This window comes from Onychomys torridus, chromosome 1 (genome assembly GCF_903995425.1).
Source record: "Onychomys torridus chromosome 1, mOncTor1.1, whole genome shotgun sequence".
Classification (NCBI taxonomy): domain Eukaryota; kingdom Metazoa; phylum Chordata; class Mammalia; order Rodentia; family Cricetidae; genus Onychomys; species Onychomys torridus.
This window is the reverse complement of record NC_050443.1, coordinates 99,874,437-99,887,620: the sequence shown is the minus strand read 5'-3', so window position 1 is coordinate 99,887,620 and position 13,184 is coordinate 99,874,437. Positions and strand designations below refer to the sequence as shown.

The following is a 13,184-nucleotide window of genomic DNA, read 5'->3' as shown; positions in this document are numbered from 1 at the left end:
ATCGAACCCAGGGCCTTGTGCTTGCTAAATCCCCAACCCCTTGTTCTTTATTTCTTAAAGGGTTAGAGATGTATCCTAGTTATGGAGTAAGCCTGCCTGCATGCGTGATACCCTGGGTTCAACTCAAACATCACCTCTCTCCCATTCCATTTCTCTCCTTCCCAGGGACTCCATGTTGGAAGTGTGACCAGGCCCTGTGGTAGGGATGGATCCATAGGACAGAGTGCCCACTTGGTCACCCATGCCCAGTGCACACATACATCGGGGCAGGGTGGGCCAGCCTTGGTGAAAGGGCTTCCTGCAGGAGGCAGATTAAACCCAAGATGAGGAAATGAACGGCCAGAGCTCTGCAGCTCAGCTCTGTCCACAGCACCAAGCTGCTCTGGAGCACTCAGAAGGAGGAGGGGAGGGTGGGGGTTTCAAGGGCGGTGGTGTTATCCCAGGGCGGATGTCCACAGCTGCCTCTCACAGTAAGTCTCTGCATGGGATCTGGGTTCAAATCCTGTTATATCACTTAAAACCTGTACGGCCTTGGACAGCTTAGCTCTCTGAGGCTCAGTTTTCTCATTTAGAAAATAGAAGAAGGGTAAGAAAGTGTCCCTCAGGGAGAGTTGCTGTGGTTGTTGATATTATTGTATTAGTAATCTCCCCCCACCTCTCTCTCTCTCTCTCTCTCTCTCTCTCTCTCTCTCTCTCTCTCTCTCTGTGTGTGTGTGTGTGTGTGTGTGTGTGTGTGTGTGTGTGTGTGTGTATACTACTTGTAGGATGTGCCCATGGGGGCCAGAAAAGAGCATTGGATTCCCTGGGGCTGGAATTATATTCCGTTGTGAGCACCCACCCTGGGTGCTGGGAACAGAACATGGGTCCACTGCAAGCTTTCTTAACCATTGGGCTATCTCCCTAGTCTCTGCCGTTTTTTAGACAAGGTCTCAATTGTAGTCCAGGCTTGCCCGACTTCAAGATCTTCCTGTGTTGGCCTCCTAGGTACTGGGATTGCAGGTTGTGCTACTAAGGGCAGGTGGCTAATGCCGGGGGCTCAAGAGGAAACCCTGATTACAAAGATGGGCCTTCTGGGGCCTGGGGTAATGGCTCAGAAGTTAAGTGCCTAGCATGAGGACCCAAGTTCAATTGCCAGCACCCGTGTAAACAGATGGGCATGGTGGACTACTGCCCTTTAGACCCAGTGCTGGCCTGAGGCAGATTCCCTGGAGCTTGCTGGCCAGTCAGGGGGTCCAGGCCCACTGAGAAACCCTGTCTCAAAACACAATGGGTACTGTTCCCTGAGAAATGACCCCAAGGCTGACCCTGATCTCCACACACATGAATGGATGCACACACAAATACAAAAGCCAAAAGGACTTTTGAGGATTGGGAAGGTAACCACAAGGTGTGAACTCCCTTCTAGAACTTTCCTTCGGACAAGACTATCTTCTATCCCTCCATTCTTGAATTTGCCAGGCCGTTTTACCCCTGGGCCTTGGAACACACCGTGTCCACAACCTGAGCAGTACCTCCATCCCTCCTGGCTAAGTCCTCCTCACGCCTTGACACAGTTTTTACTGACTGGCCCCCTCAGTCCTGATTGGATGGGGGTCTGTTCGTCATCACACCCTGAAGCCTTCTCATTGTGTAAGAGACAGCATGGCAGGATGGTTAAAACGTGACCTTTCTGAAGTTAGACCAGGCCTGGGTCCAAATTCTAGGTTTCTCACCCTGAGTGGTGAACAGATGCGCTCACCCCTCTGAATCTGTATTTCCTCATCTGTGACTGAGGTTACTATAGGAATGTTCCTCTCCAGAGGGCTGTACATGAAAGAATTGTACCACTTCCCCTAAGCATAATCTGCCCAAGCATTGGGGGAGTGGGGATGAGTTTCCGATCATCAAAGTAATAACTCAATATTTTTGGAAAAGTCTTTTAAAATTTAGGGCTTAAAAATAAAAAAATTGTTATTTTATTATTTTTAACGAGTATTTTCCCTGCATGTGTGTATGTACATTGCACACTTGCTAGTGCCCTTGGCAGTCAGAAGAGGATTTCAGGTTCTCTGGAACTGGAGTTATAGATTGTTGTAAGCTGCATGTGGATGCTGAGAACTGAACCTGGGTGCTCTGGAAAAGCAGCAAGTGCTTTTAACCACTGAGCTGCTGTCTCTGTAGCCTCCAAGGTATCTTTGTTTTTTCTTTTTTAATCATTTTGTATTTATGGGCATTTTGCCTGTATATATGTCTGTGCACTGTGTGCATGTCTGGTGCCCAAAGTGGCCAGAAGAGGGCACTAGATCCCTGGAGCTGGAGTTACAGGCCATTGTGAGCTGTCATGTAGGTGCTGGGACTTGAACACAGGTCCTCTGGAAGAGTAGCTGGTGCTCTAACTGATGAGCCATTTCTCCAACTCCAATATGGAAAAAATCCTAATGGTTGTTTCCTCTGACAGGTTATACAGAGGGCAGTGACTTGGATCTGTTCATTGCTGAAATTTCTAGCATGTGGAACAGTGTCTAGCACACAGTAGATGCGCAATAAACACAAATGCAATATACCGACACAGCATTACTGAAAGCAGGAAGTGCCTTTTATATAGTGTATGTGGGCTTCTTTTTGAAACAGGTTCTGGCTGTACAGCCCAGGTTGGCCTGGAATTCATCATCCTGCCTCAGCCTCTGAATGCTAGGGTTATAGAGGCTGCCTGTGCTCCAGTAGATGGTTCTACACCCATGAACATACAGGCAGGACTAAGTGGACTTAGTGGGTGAGGGGAGAGAGAGAGAGAGAGAGAGAGAGAGAGAGCGAGAAGTTGGAAGAAAAAAGAGGTGGGGGGGATAAGGGAGGAACTGGAGGGATTTTATCCAAACACATTATATGCACATATGGATATTAAAGAAACAACTTTTAAAAAGAAGATGGACAGTACCCAAGGCATAACACCGGAGGCTGACCTTTGCTCCACTCCGAAATTACTTAGATCTAGACATCCTCTTTAAGCCAAGGAAGCTTAGGATTTTTTAAGTCTTATATTTACAAAAGGGAAACCAAAAAGGGAAAGTAACAAGAAGGAACAAAACAGAAAGACTGTGGAGAGAAGGGAGACATGGGAACGAACGTAGGGAGGGAAGAAAATGTTGGAAAAGAGGGAGGAGTGGAGCCAGCTTTGCTCCGGGGACCACCTACTGGAAGGGGCTGGAATTGCAGACGGTGACCGCCGGGAAGTTCATGGTCTTGAAGCCCATGGAGAGGGAGACGCTGACCTCCCAGCTCAGGTAGGTCTGGATGAAGACGCCCCACTGCCAGCACACCAGGCAGGCGAAGAGCAGCGTGAGCAGGAACCACATGGCCTTCTTCTTGGGACCTTCGCAGATGATGCGTTTGGGGCCGTGCGTGTTGGTATTGTTGCAGTACCACACCAGCAGCTCCTTGTAGGTGTAGCCCGGGCCCTTCTGCAGCCGGTGCAGGCCCTTCAGCAGGTACTTCTTCACTGGCATGGTGGCACCTGCTGGGACATGGGATGCCATCAGACAGGACACCGATGAGGAGGTCACAGGATGGAGACTGGTCACAGAGCCCAGCCTCCCTCTCCATCCCTCCTTTGGCCACCTGCCATCTACCCTTCCACTATCTATCTATCTATCTATCTATCTATCTATCTATCTATCTATCTATCTACCTATCTATCTATCGAAAAGAAATGTGCTTATTGAGTGACCGCAGCATAATTCAACTAGTGTCTCTGGATTCAGTGATGAGCAAATCAGACAAGATGTCTATGCCCCGCACTCCCCTCCCCCAGCCCATGCTGGCCTTGAACTTACCTCTATCCCCCTGTCTCTGCCTCCTGCTAGCTCTGGGATTACAGGCATCACTGCCATGCCCATCCTAGTTACTGAGGTTTTTCAACCCCCTCCCCCGCCCAGGGAATGCCCAGCATAGTAGACCAGTTGCTAAATTTCTCAGCTCAGGTTTCCCATGCATAACATGGTGACATATCTAATTCTTTCATTTCATTAAAAAATCATCTCTTAAAAATTTTATTTTATTTATTGTGTGTTCGAGTTTGCCAGTGCATGCTGGTGAACAACCTTCCGGAGTCCGTTTTCCCCTTCTATCATGTGAGTCCTGGAGACTGAAGTCAGGCCATCAAGTTCAGTAGCACTTGCCCCTCTGTGCTCGCTCTCTCTCTCTCTCTCTCTCTCCCCAGAGGAGCTGAGTTTGGAGCCCTATGCATACTAGGCAAGTGCTCTGTCTCTGACCTCCACCCCAAGCCCTGTCACAGCTAACTTATGGAATTGCTGCAAAGGTGAAAAACGTGCAAAGCCCAGAGCTCGACCATGCTAAATGAGGTGTCAGTCGGGTGGGGCTGGTGCTGATAAAATAAGCCAGCAGAAATGCTGAGCTTCCAACTGGGACCAGCACAAAGACCGAGGCTCTGCACTCTGAGCTCCTAGAGGTGTGAGAGGGTGATGGTTAAAAAGGAGGTCTCTGAGTAGGCATGGGGGTGCCATCTTGTAATCTCATCATTTGGGAAGCTGAGGCAGGAGGATTGCCATGAGTCCCAGGCCAGCTTGGGCTACAGAATGAGACCCTGCTTCATAGAAAACGAGGGCTTGGGGTCTAGTGCAGTGGTGAAGCACTGGCCTGTGGGAGGCTTTGTACTCCAGAAAGAGGGAGAGAAGAAGGAGGGTGAGGAAGGAAGGAAGGGAAGGAGGGAAGGAGGGAGGGAAACAGGGAGAAAGGAAGGGATGAGGAGGGAGGGAGGGAGAGGGAATATGAATATGAGATCTTGAGGTCCTATCCCCAATACTACAAAACATGAAAATAAAAAAAGAAAATGTAGCTCAGTTGGCAGAGTGCTTGCCTAGCATGCACAAAGCCCTGGGTTTGAGATCCAGCACCACACCATCTGGGTGTGTGATGCACATCTACAACCCCAGCAGAGGATCAAAGTCATCCTCAGCTACATAGTGAGTTCAAAGCCAGCTTGACTATATGGAACCCTGTCTCAAAACACAAAAAAGTGAGATTTGGTCGCCATCCCCATTTTTATAGGTATATAACTTGCTCATAAGTTGGGGACTCCCAGGGGAGCAAGAAAGAAGGTTCATTTTGATAATCACTGAGTCCAGAGGGACAAGCTTAATACCTGGCTGCATGGGGGGAGACATTGAGTCTTAGATTTGGAAAAGAACACTCCAGCAGCTCTGCAGGTCAGGTTGGAATGGAGTGGGTGGTCTTAGAGCACTGGGTGGTAGCTGTGGGCCAGGGAAGCCTCTTAGACCTTTCTAGATCTGTCTCCCAGGGACACGGGAAGCAGGACTCATGCAGAGATTACTAATAATTGCCACCACGCCTGGTATGAGTGAGCTTCAGGGAATCCCCCTGCCTCCAACAGTCACCCTAGCCACGGGTTCCATCTGTCCAGCCAAGTCCGCCTCCAAGGTCAGCAGCAGAGACTATTCCTCCTCAGAGATACCTGACTCTGAGCTGGCATGACACTTTCCTGTGAGAGCCACTGCTGGGGACACTGTGGTGGGACATTTGGTACCTGCTGATCCCATCCATATCCCCTCAGCCTTCCCCAACAGTTCAGGGGAACCCTACCCTCTCCCATGTCACTTATTGGACATTGGTGGCCAGGCTGACCCCTACCCTTAACCTTAGGGAATGTGTGTCTTCCCTAGCCATTGTCATGAACACCACAGAAACTCAATCCTGCCACTTTAGGCTGGAGCGACAGAGGAAGAGACCTCTGCTTTAGCTAAGACTTCTGACATGGTAGTTTCTGTCAGCACACAACAGAACAAAATCAATCTGAGGAGAGCAGAGTCTCAAGCCAGTAAGATGTCAGCCGGATCTAGCCATGCCTCAAGCCATCTGGTCGAGGGCTGCGGGACCCAAGATGGTTTTTCTTACTCATGCTGATCCAAATTGGGCCTGTCATTTGCAACTATTAGTAGGTTAAGAGAAGGAGTTCATCTCTCTTTACCCTGTGCTACAGTTACTCACTTGGATGGCTTCTTCCTTAAGCTCTCAAGCTCCCTGGGGCAGGGGTAAAGGCAGCAGCTTTCCCCCAGCATCACACCCAGCTCTCCACTGAACAGCCAAATACAGCATGTCAGATATCCCTTTCTGCCCCGTCCAAGTGTGTCCACAACCAGTCTGGACACAGTGGCACCCTCGTCTTTCCTCCTGTAACAGGAAGGGACCAGAGCACCAGGGACCTTGCCATCTCTATGGTCTTTATTCCCTGTGGGAATCAAATCCCATGGCCTCCCAAGCCGTTGTGGCTGTAAGGTGAGCATTCACAGACTTCTCCAGCTCTAGCCTCCCTCAGCGGGCCTGTCCTCTGCTCTCCTAACATGTACAGCAGAGGCTGCAAGAGTGTCAGCACACTGTTCCAGCTGCTTTAGATGTCGCTTTCCTCTAATCCATTATTCTTATGACTGGTAAATGCAAAGAGAATTAGGCTGGTCTGCCTGGAGCGCTCCAGCACCGCAAGGCCTCACTCACAGAAACCAGGGTGTTAGTTTCCAACAATGTCGTTGGCAGAAAGAGACAAAGGCCTTCTCTTGGGTCCTAATCTTTTCCATTATTATTTAATCCTTCTGGTTCAGTCAAGGAGAAAGTCGAAGCTCTGTACAGGCCTCTGATCCTCGATAATCTCCTAGCTCAACAGTGGGGCCTCTGGCTCAGATTATAGTTAGATACAGCATCTGGTTAAAATACGAAACATTTGTGTTTTCACTGAGCTGGTTTGTTTATGTTTTGATAAAACCTTGTAGTTCATGCTGGCCTCGTGCTCCCTAGTTACCAGAGGATGGCCTTGAACTCCTGATCCCTCTGCTTCAACCTCCAGTAGTGCTGGGATTCCAGGTGTATGCCATCATACCTGTCTTGTAATTTGTGTTTAATTTTATATATATATATATGGAGCTGGGGATCAAACCCAGGGCGTGCAAGGCAAGTGTTTTGTCATTGAGTTGCATCCTCATCTCATTATTATTGTTGTTGTTATTCACTATTGACAGGCATGTAGACAACACACTCCTCACTGGATTTGTTTTTGGTTTTTAAATCACATTTATATATTTAATTATTTGTGTGTGTGTGTGTGTGTGTGTGTGTGTGTAGGTCTGATGAAAACCTTGGGTATTGTTCCTCTGGCACTGTCCACCCTGTTTTTCTGAGACAGGTGCTCCCCCTGACCTAGAGCTCTCTGAACAGGCTAAGCTGGCTGGCCTCTCTGGCTCCAAGCATTGGCAGTGTTTGCCTCCACCACACCTGGTTTTTCATGTGGGTCCTTGGGACTGAACTCTGGTCCTTGTGCAGCAAGCACTTTACCAACCGAGCAATCATCCTTTCAGGTCTTTGCTTTTCAAAAGACATTGCTGAGGCAGGTGTGCTGGCTCACATCTGTAATCTCAGCTGCTCTGGAGGCTGAAGGAGGCTCTCAAGCTTGAGGCCAGCCTTGGCTACATAGCTAGCTCAAGGATAGCCTGGGAAATGTAGTAAGACCTGAATCTCCGTCAATCAACCAACCAACCAACCAATGTTTGAAGATGTGGCTTAATTCTACATTGCTTGTCTAGGACTTGCTGATCTCAGCACTACAGCCCCTCCCTTGCAAAATGGCACCTTTAAGAAAAAGGAACAAACAAGTGGAGAAGACACTTGTGACATACAAGTTTGACAAAGAACTTGAATGCCAGACCTATAGATACTCACACAAATCAGAAGGTAAGCAAGGACACGGAGTCAGCTCAGATAACCAAGCACAAGTGAATGGATAAAGATGTGGTAGCCGGCCAGGGTGGTGAACACATGTAGTCCTTGGACTTGAGAGGCCAAGGCAGAAGGATTGCAAATTCGAGGCTAACACAGTAAGAGTGTACCTCAAAACAAGACCAAACAAAAATATAAACTAGTAAACGAAACTCCAACCAAAAAAGAAAAATAAAAAGCAATGGAACATTATTCATCTATTAAAAAGAATGTAAACTGGGCTGGAGAGTTTGCTCACAGGTTAAGAGGGCTTGCTGCTTTGCAGGGACCTGGGTTTGGTTCCCAGCACCCACATGGTGACTCACAAGCACCAGTAACTCCAGTTCCAAGGGATTTGGTGCCCTCTTCTGGCCTCCATGGGCACTGCATGCACATGGCACACAGATGTTCCCACAGACAAAGCACCCATACACATACATAGCCAGTGTCTGGGAAGGGCAGTGATGGAGAGGGTGAGGATGAAGTCTTGCTAGCAGGGACCAGGAGGAATAACTTTCACTTTCTACAGTACAGTGGCTAACTGGTTGATAACAACTAATCAGATATTCAGAACAGGTGTAGAGAGGATGACTGTTATAGCAGAAAGAAATGATAAATGTTTGAGGTGACAGATGCATCAGTTGTCCTGTTCTGACCATTGCCTATTGTGTTCATGAATGGAAATCTCATACACTCACTGACAAAATGCCTGTGACTGTACCTGCTAACATCTGAAAATACCAAAATACCAAATTCACCAGTATGAGGATGGGCCCACTAATTTACCACAGCTAACACTGTCCGCTTCACTTTATGATTTGAACAGAATAAAAACCATCCTCAGAGACAACCTCTTTGCCTGGTGATCCTGGGGATTGAACCTGTGGCTTCACGCATAAAAGTTCCTCTTTAAAATGGGAAAAGGAGACTTTTCAATGTGTTAAGAGCACATGCTGCCCTTGAGGACCTTCTGTACACAAGTAAAAAGCTGGAAGTGACCACACTTGTGCCTGTAACCCCAGCGCAGTGACAGGTAGAGACTGGAGGTTCAATGGCACTTGCTGGTTCCCAGTCTTAGCTCCAGGGTCAGTGAGAGACTCTGTCTCAGGAGAATAAAGTAAGGGTTGGCAGAGGGGGACATCTGACATCCTTCTCTGGTCTCCTTATGGTGACCACAAAAGGACATATGTACACTAGAAACACACACACACACACACACACACACACACACACACACACACACACTAGCAAAAATGTCAAAAGATTTGAAAAAAATCATAAAAGAAGATTATGAACATAAGAAAGATGTCTCCGTGTCTTTACTCACTGGGAAAGCCAAATCAAACCGTAGCAGGATTCCACTTCCCACGAGAGGGCCGATGCTCTGAGCTGGTAAGGATGTGAAGCAACATGTAGGGTGGGAGCTGAGGTGGAATCACTTTGGAAAACAGTTGGAGACTGTCTTAGTCAGGGTTTCTATTGCTGTGATGAAACACCATGACCAAAGCAACTTGGGGAGGAAAGGGTTTATTCGGTTTATGCTTCCACATCACTGTTCATCATCAAAGGAAGTCAGGATAGGAACTCAAGCAGGGCAGCAACCTGGAGGCAGGAGCTGATGCAGAGGCCATGGAGGGGAGCTGCTTACTGGCTTACTCTTATGGCTTGCTCAGCCTGTTTTCTTATAGAACTCATGACCACCAGCCCAAGGATGGCTACATCCACAATGGGCTGGGTCTTCCCACGTCAGTCACTAACTAAGAAAATGCCCTATAGGCTTGCCTGTGGCCAGATCTTACGAGGCATTCCCTTATTTGAGGCTCCTTCATCTCAGAGGACTCTAGCTTGTGTCAAGTTGACATAAAACTAGCCAGCACAAAGACTTATACATTTGAATGGACTGGAAAGATGGTTCAGCAGGTAAAGGTGCCCGTTTGAAACTCCAAAACCTGAGTTTGCTCCCCAGAACCCACATGGTGGAAAAAGAGAGCTGACTCTTTCAAATTGTCCTGTGACCCCCACATACTCATCATGGTGCCCCTAAAACAAAAATAAAAAATGCAGTACAAATTAAGATAAATAATTCCCTTTAAAAAAATTAAGCTGAATGACATCTCACATGATTCAGTAATTCCAAGTTTATTTATCTGAGAGAACTGAAAGTGTGTGCATGCACAAAGGTGTCCATGCCTCTTCATAGCAGCGTTTATTTGTGATAGTCTCTAAAAGGAGACTGTTCAGATTTCCATCCATTCACATCTGCAGTGGAATACTACTCAGCCACAAACAGGAATCAATGATCAATACACAGAACATGGATGGCTATGCACAACCATTGTGCTGAGGACAATGAGCCAGACACAAAAGAGAACACCCTGTAAGATTCCCTCTTAGAAAACTCCAGCCAAGCTGAACCAGTTTATTGAGACAGAAAGTGGATTAGAGACTATGTGTCTCAATGAAAAGGCTGGCTAGAAAGTTTCACAAAAGAACATTATGGTGGACTTGTTCTAGATTGGTCCTGGGATGGTGAGTAATTTGGATGCATTAATCTACATATTTATAAAGATTTTTTTTATTTTAAAATATTTTATTTACATGTATGAGTGAATGTCTCTGTGAGTGTAGGTATTGGATCCCCTGGAACTGGAATTACTGACAGTTATGAGCCACCATGTGAGTACTGGGAATTGACCCAGGTCCTCTTAATCCCTGAGCCATTTCTCCAGCTCCTAAAGACTGTTTTTATGTAAACTATAGTACAGTAAACTTTGGATAAAATGTATCCATTGTCATTCCACATGTATGAGATTCTGCATTAATTAAAAATCTAGATTATTTTTAACTTTGAAAAAACATCAGCAATTGTCCCAGCATGGCAATAGTTGCTGGACATGTCTGCCACCCTCCTTAGCTCACCCCATTTGTGGATGTTTTATACCCAGCCCTCTGTTCCATCTTCCTTACTAGATGCTATGCTTACGTTGACATCTGACTTTCTGATCACTGTAAATTGCAGAAATTCTTTCATTGAAATCCCCTGTATTTATTTTTTGTAGCAAAACCTCAGCTGATCTGAGGAACTAAGTATGTGCAGCCTGAGTTTGATATTTAATTGAAGGTTAACCTGAGCACAGACTCGACTGGTCATTGGGAAAGTTCCCATGGTCATGTCTGTGCTGGGGAGCCACAGAACATGACTGAAGCTTTGTTCTCAAGAACCAGCCAGTGTCAGGGCGAGGGGTGGAGCTGACTATGCTAGGCAAGAGAAGCTGAAGGCGAGCCTTTGTTTTGAAGAGGTGAAGTCTCACTATGCTCCCCAGGTGGGTTTGGAACTCCTGGGCTCAAGGGATCTGTCCACCTCAGTCATGTGAGTGCTGTGATTATAGGTGTGCACCACCACACTTGGCTTAAGGGAGAGTTGAAAGGGAGGGCTCAGGCTCTTTGGGCACATCACTTTGATTTTTCAGTCCAAGTATTGTGTACACCCGGGGGCACCTGCACCTGTCTTCAATGTCTCTCTCAGTACCACTCTTCAGCAGACTGAAGCAACCAGGGCATCCTAGACAAACGACTGATACTGGTTTTGTTATAGGAAATACAAAGTGCTTTTGAGCTGCCATCACACTAGAGAGAAAGGCAAATACCAAAGTCTGTTGGAGTCTGTCAGAAAGGTGACTGGGAAAGGTTCTCATGGGCAATGGTGGGGCGCTGTAGGCACCTTCACAATGTAAAACAAAAGATTGGAACTGGATCAGGACACACTGTGTATTAAAATCCCATGGATTCAAGGGGACATGAAAAATGGGAGATGTGAGTAAAACAGTAGCCACTAGAGAATAAATGCCATCGGAAATGGACCCCAGGAAACTAGTGCACTGCGTGAACTCCCCACATATAGCAAGAATCTGTAAATTACAGCTTAAAACCTACTTTTGTGGCCTATGTCTGTGATGTCCTTAGGCTAAGAGTGAATTCTGCATGAATCCTGTGTATGGTGTGTGTGTGTGGGTGTGTGTGTAAGCACCCACATGTGTGCCTGTGGAGACCAGAAGTTGACATCCATATCTTCTCCTATTGTTCTCCACCATACTTTTGGAGACAGGGTCTTTCACTGAACCCAAAGCTTGCTGTTTGGGGACAGACTGACTGGCCAACAGGGCTCCAGACATGTCTCTTCACCCCTAAGAGCTGGGGTTTTATAGCTATGCACCACCCTGGTCAGCTTTTCCATGGCTGCTTGGGAATCCAAACTCAGGTTCTCATGCTTTCTTGGTCAGGACTTTACTCACTGAACTTTATTATTTATTTACTTATTTATTTATTTATTTGCTTATTTGTTTGTTTGTTTGTTTTGAGGCAAGACCTCACTGTGTAGCCCTGGCTGGCCTGGAACACACAGATCCACCTGCCTCTGCTCCCTTCCCACCTTCCCTACCCCTATGCCTGAATTTAAAAGGCATGTACCACAATGCCCAGCATGATCCTAATTTTACAGTCTTACAAGGAAAAGAATATGTGATAGAGATGTATATAGTTCAGAAAGCTCAAATTTTAACTATTTGACACTTTATCTAAAAAATTTTGCCTTCACCTTACTCTGTGTTTTAATTACTCAACAGATACACCTTTGGGGAGGCAAGGTTTATTTGACCTCACAGTTTCAGAGGGCTCCAGTCCAACATGGTGGTGAAGACAGGGCAGCTGGAGTGTAGCTCAGGCTCCTCACATCATGATGGACCAAGAGGCAGAGAGAGAGGCTGGAACCCATCCTAGAGAGCTGCTTGTGCTCCTAGGTGCCACCTCATCAAGGTTCCACGCCCTCTAGATAGTGTCACAAGCAAGTGTTCAGAGCATGAGCCTGTGGGACATTTCAGAGTTGCACCACAACGCTGTGCCACATGTACGTGCTTGCAGCAGATAAAAAGGAGGGTTTCCTGTGTTTTAAATTTGATTTTATTCCCCTAAACAGTTCAATGGTTTCTGAGATGATTGTCATCTATAGGTCACCATGATGTCTGCTGAATCCCTGAAGCATTTGTGACATTATTTGCAGAAAAGGTAACAGTGTGTCAACTGTCCCTGAGGTAGATGTAGCCTCAGCTTGAGAGGCACTGTGAACACTAAGTGGGTCATGTATGTGTGAAATAACAAGCTTGAAGCCCCAAGACCTCTCAAAAGTACCTTTTTAAACCACTCAAAAATAGCTTATTCTGTGGGCCCCTCCAAATCCTTTTGGCTAGGCATGGTTGTGTACACTTTCAGCCTCTGCACCTGGGAGGCAGGCTGGTCTCTGTGAGTCCCAGGTCTACATAGCAATGTTCAGGGCAGGCTGGCCACCTTAGTGAGAACATGTCTCAAAATAAAAAACTAAAAAACAGGAGCCAGGCATGTGGGTCAGTGGTGGAATACCTGCCTAGTATGTGTGA

At 46.9% G+C, this 13,184-nt stretch overlaps 1 protein-coding gene across 3 annotated transcripts in view; it reads right to left on the bottom strand.

The window, feature by feature from the left end:
- Positions 1–13,184, bottom strand: part of Scnn1b (sodium channel epithelial 1 subunit beta) — a 61,801-nt gene that overhangs the window by 20,073 nt on the left and 28,544 nt on the right. For 2 of the 3 annotated variants that reach the window (XM_036167381.1, XM_036167402.1), the window contains exon 2: positions 3,172–3,490. In XM_036167381.1, coding sequence (XP_036023274.1) covers positions 3,172–3,482 — 311 coding nt within the window. In that variant the 5' untranslated portion in view covers positions 3,483–3,490. Of the gene's footprint in view, positions 1–3,171; positions 3,494–13,184 lie in introns of all 3 variants that reach the window. The other variant, XM_036167391.1, reaches the window with a different exon arrangement.